The sequence below is a fragment of a genome, unplaced genomic scaffold (genome assembly GCF_019419815.1).
Source record: "Pyrus x bretschneideri cultivar Hongxiangsu unplaced genomic scaffold, Pyrus_bretschneideri_v1 Contig48, whole genome shotgun sequence".
Taxonomy (NCBI): Eukaryota; Viridiplantae; Streptophyta; class Magnoliopsida; order Rosales; family Rosaceae; genus Pyrus; species Pyrus x bretschneideri.
The window spans coordinates 1257474-1262040 of NW_025999785.1; the positions used below are offsets into that span (position 1 = coordinate 1257474).

Below are 4567 nucleotides of genomic sequence, written 5' to 3' on the forward strand. Positions count from 1 at the left end.
TAAAATAAAAAAGAGAAACAATAATTTAAACTAATGATTTTGGACCTTATGAAATTCACCGAATGACAAGGAAATGTTCTCTTGTTTACATATAGCATGCAATCCTTTCATTAAAAGAGGGAAGCCCTTACTAATGGTGCAATCATTCACCATGATGATCACATCTATATTTATCATAAGGTTGAAGTACATTACGATATCTGATAATACCTCTTGTTATAATACAAGAAAGCAATTCCGCTTCAATTTATTCCATGGTGAAGCTTATTTATCAGCAGTATAAGTTAAGTTCACTACTAAGCTACTGAATTCATCCGGGGTTATAGGCTTTAGTCGCCGCAGTCGACAAAATCGTAGTTGACGATAAGGTGGCCTGATGCGTAGCCACTACCGTCGGTGTCAATTTGGTTAAACATATTCACATCCAAGTCTAGCCCTCCGTTGCTGCATTGATCAATAATTCTCACCACTGTTTGTGCTCCTGTCCCAGTGTTTGTCACCTGCACATATATAAATTCATCAAATTAAAATTGTACACACACATTTAGTATAAGAGCGTTCTGGTGCTAACAGTTAGTATGTTAAAAGGAACGTTCTAAGCTAATCAGCTAATATGTTAATGTAGGAGCGTTTTAATGCTAACTAACTAATACGTACCAAGAGGCACTTTCCGCAAACGTCCTCTCCGCTAGGGCCAGCAGGTCCGCAAAATGCAGTCCATCCATATTTGCTGCGCCATTCGTAGGATTGATCGGCATCCCATGTTGAGCAGAATGCACTAACAGCCCGCAAGTCGTAATTGATTTGGGCTGGATTGTAGAGGTGGTATGTGGATCCCACAGTAGCACTTTGTCCCCACGCACTTCCCTCTAGTACACAGATAATGACCGAAACTAACAATACAAACCATGGTGCAATCTTCCCTGCCATTTCGTGGTTTATGTGATCTGTAATTTAGGGTTAGTTGAAGTTAGAGGCCGAGGGTAATCTAACCTTTGGGAAGTTGGAATTGTATGGGGCGTAGGCGAGTTAATTGGCTACCACTATCACCTTCACGACTCAGGACTCAACTGAGGGATGAGTTTTTGCATCGGCTTTGGATACAATAGATATAGAGGCTTTAAACCTTACTGTTGGACGTGACAAAGACGGCATACAGCAGCGCATTGTGAAATGTACAATACATATATCGTATATATTGACACGAGAGAGAGAGAGAGACTAGAGCAACTAGTTGACTTGTGTACTACCAGAAAAATATAGAAAATCAGATCATCACAATGATGTTTTGATTAATCCCGGTTATTAGATTAAGATTTTAATTTTATCATTTTAATTATTCACATATACACATTATAATATTTGTAGGCGATAATTTACGCAAATTAATTAAATGATCAAAATGAAATTTAACTTTTTGATGAACTTCGACAAACCAACAATAGGCATTTACTTCAGAAGGCACATATCGCACTACACAAAGAAAATTGAGCCAAGAATGAAAAAACCTTTTTTTTCAAATGGTAAAGAACATTCATAAAACAATGTCCAAACAGACATAATACAACGTATGTAGTTCTAGAAAAATGAAAACTAGAATACCCAAAGAAAGCATTGAACTTGTGTGGGCTGCTTTATAGCTCTTTAAGAGCAATCTAACACTTTAGGATAAATAATGATAAACCAAGCCATGTGATGTATCATTTTACGTATCATTATAAGATGGACGACTTTGAAAATATATAAAGAAAAAAATAAATTCACATGTTATAATTTGAATAAAATAGGAACGCCACAAGCCAATTAGGGAGAAAGTGTTTTCTCACATCGAGAGTTTACCAGACATTATATGTAACACCAAAGTTAATTGGTTTGGATTATTTGATCCCGTAAATTCAGACCATCCAATGCTCATAACATTTAATTCTATGTAATACTGAAGTGGACCCTAAGAAAATGCAGATAAAGCCAATGAATAAACCCGACAGCAAAATGAAGTGGACCCTAAGAAAATGCATATAAAGCCAATGAATAAACCCGACAGCAAAATGCACTCCTCTATTAAAACAATATTGTAAAAATTAATTAAGAATATAGGATTATATGAAAAAGTTCATCGTTATTCGCATGTCAAATTTACATGCAAGTTAATATTTAGAATCGATGCAAAATTTCTCATTGTTGTGTACGTTTGTTTTATGTATCAACTTGAACCTAAGAGACAATGTTGAGTAACGTAACAAGGTGATTTCCTGGATGCATCGATCGATCTGCACGGCCACTTTGACCAGCTTTCTACATATCTGCCGTCGAAGCTCACGGGCATAACTCACATTTAACATTTTGCAAGTCTTATTATATATAGTATGATGAAAGAATCAAGATCGATTTAACATAATTTACATAAATAATTTAGTATGATGAAAGAATCGAGATAGATTTAACATAATTTACATAAATAATTTAGTATGATGAAAGAATCGAGATAGATTTAACATAATTTACATAAATAATTTGATTTGTAGTGAAGTTTTGGAAGTTTACCAGAGCCCCAGCACTGATTTCACATCTTATTAATAAAAAAATGGCATTAATAACAAGGATATCCTCTTCGTATGCGCAGTTGTATATACAATATCAACTACCAAAAAATGAGTGATTTGACAAGCCTCTTGATGAAACCTAGAGAAAGAAAAAAAGTCACTAGAAGGATCCCACCTTTTTACGAGTGGTGAATTTCATGCCAAATACCGAAACAATATGTATTGAGTGACGTGAAACACATGTATCTGTTGGACTTCATACATAAGAAAACCCAAATTTAATGCCATGAATAAAGTTGACGTTTCAATTTAAAATCAATTGATAATATGAAAAATAGCAAGAAGGAAGGCTAGTGCCACAATAGAAATCAAGCACCCTGATGGTCCTCTGCACTTGCTTCGTGACACTCTTTTCCACTAGGCCCTCATAACCCCACATAACTATATATTGACAAAATGTAAGTTCAATTATTTATTAGCACATGCAAGTTTTTTTTTGTTTTTCACCATAAGGGATTCATCCTTTATTATTCTTCCTCTAAACATAATGGATAATTAATAATTATAAGTAGCAACCTGAGAAGTAGATACATGACTGCTCTGGCATCGGCAGCCAATAAATACCACAAGTTGATATCAAAGGGAGCAGTTTCCATTATTTATTAATCCCTTTTGGCTATAACCATAAGAGAAATGAGAGTAGCTAGTGTACGGTTTAATCGCCACAACTGACAAACTGGTGGTTGGCCATAAGTTGGTCTGGGGCATCGCCTTTCCCACCAGTGTCCGGTCATTTAAACACACCCTCGTCCAAATCTAGGTCTCCATTACTGCACTGATCACCAATTCTCACCTTTGCCTGAGCTCCTGTCCTCACGGTTGTCACCTGAGGTGTAACAAATCAAATGAAATTAATCATTTCCACACTACAAGAAAACACGGGTTAGTTGACAGAATTTTGTGGTGCCGACTTTCTTTTGCGTTGAATAGGTGACTCAAACAATGACGCTAACTTGAATTTCGTAAAAAAAAAAACATATAGTTAAATGTGACAAATTTTCATGTTTATGTGACAAAAATTTGTAGCCACAAAAACCTTGTTTTCTTGTAGTTCTAGTAAACTCTAATTGAGCATGTGTGTTTGTCGCAAAAAAAATTACTTACTTCATTACGTACTATTCTTATATATTCACTTAGATGTGGAAGATTTGAATAACAAATTCAATATTTAATTATTACATTGTCTCATTATATAACTTATAACTTATATCCCATATAGGGTATCATTAATTGTATAACTATATCCAAAAAAAATAAAAAATCATGTATGGACGTACCCATTAGCACTTGCCACAAGATGCTTGACCCCGAAGCCCGACGGCGCCGCTAAACGCCGTCCAACCAAACTTCCGACGCCACTCCAAGGGCTTATTAGCATCACAAGTGGACCAAATCTAGGTTTCAGTCGAGGACCTACAAACAGTTTGTTGTTTTTTAAAATACCAAGAAATAAGACTTGTCCAAGAAACACAACTAATCCAATGGTAGATCTTCTATCATTTGGGTCTCTTGCCTAATTAGCATCACTGAATGCTATTAAATTAAACTTTTCTCGATTATAACTGATTCCCAAATGCAGTGTCCCTTTTAAGTACCTCAAAATTCTCTTCACACTGTAAAGTGTGCAACCATGGGATTCCGCATAAATTGGCAAACCTGATGCACAGAGAATGCAATATCAAGCCTGGTGAAAGTGAGATGCTATAATGCTCCTACAATGCTCCTGTACAAAGTTGGATTCCCATAAGGCTGACCATCATCTTTAAGCAATCTGTTATATGGTAGACATGGAGCGTCACAAGGTTTTGACTCAATCATTTATGTCTTGACTAACAAATCCTGCACATATTTAGTCTGTGATAGAAATAACCTAGTTTTGGTATTGGAAATTTGTATTCCTAGAAAATAATGCAATGGTCCTAAGTCTTTGATCTCAAACTTAGCTGTGAGAGCTTGAATGACCT

General features: G+C 35.7%; 1 protein-coding gene across 1 annotated transcript; it reads right to left on the bottom strand.

Moving 5' to 3' along the window:
• Positions 1–329: 329 nt before the first annotated feature.
• Positions 330–930, bottom strand: LOC103954485 (pathogenesis-related protein PR-4). Its single transcript, XM_018649185.2, has 2 exons — positions 658–930; positions 330–500 (listed from the first exon to the last, which is right to left on the bottom strand). Exons 1-2 carry the CDS (start codon positions 928–930, stop codon positions 330–332), a joined length of 444 nt encoding a protein of 147 aa, XP_018504701.2.
• Between the last annotated feature and the right edge of the window lie 3637 nt (positions 931–4567).

Bases quoted from the DNA above. Each gene is read 5' to 3' on its own strand.
- LOC103954485 (XM_018649185.2), bottom strand. From the start codon at position 930: ATGGCAGGGAAGATTGCACCATGGTTTGTATTGTTAGTTTCGGTCATT. The intron at 501-657 runs GTACGTATTAGT...ATATATGTGCAG, and splicing joins TTTGCGGAAAGTGCCTCTTG to GTGACAAACACTGGGACAGG.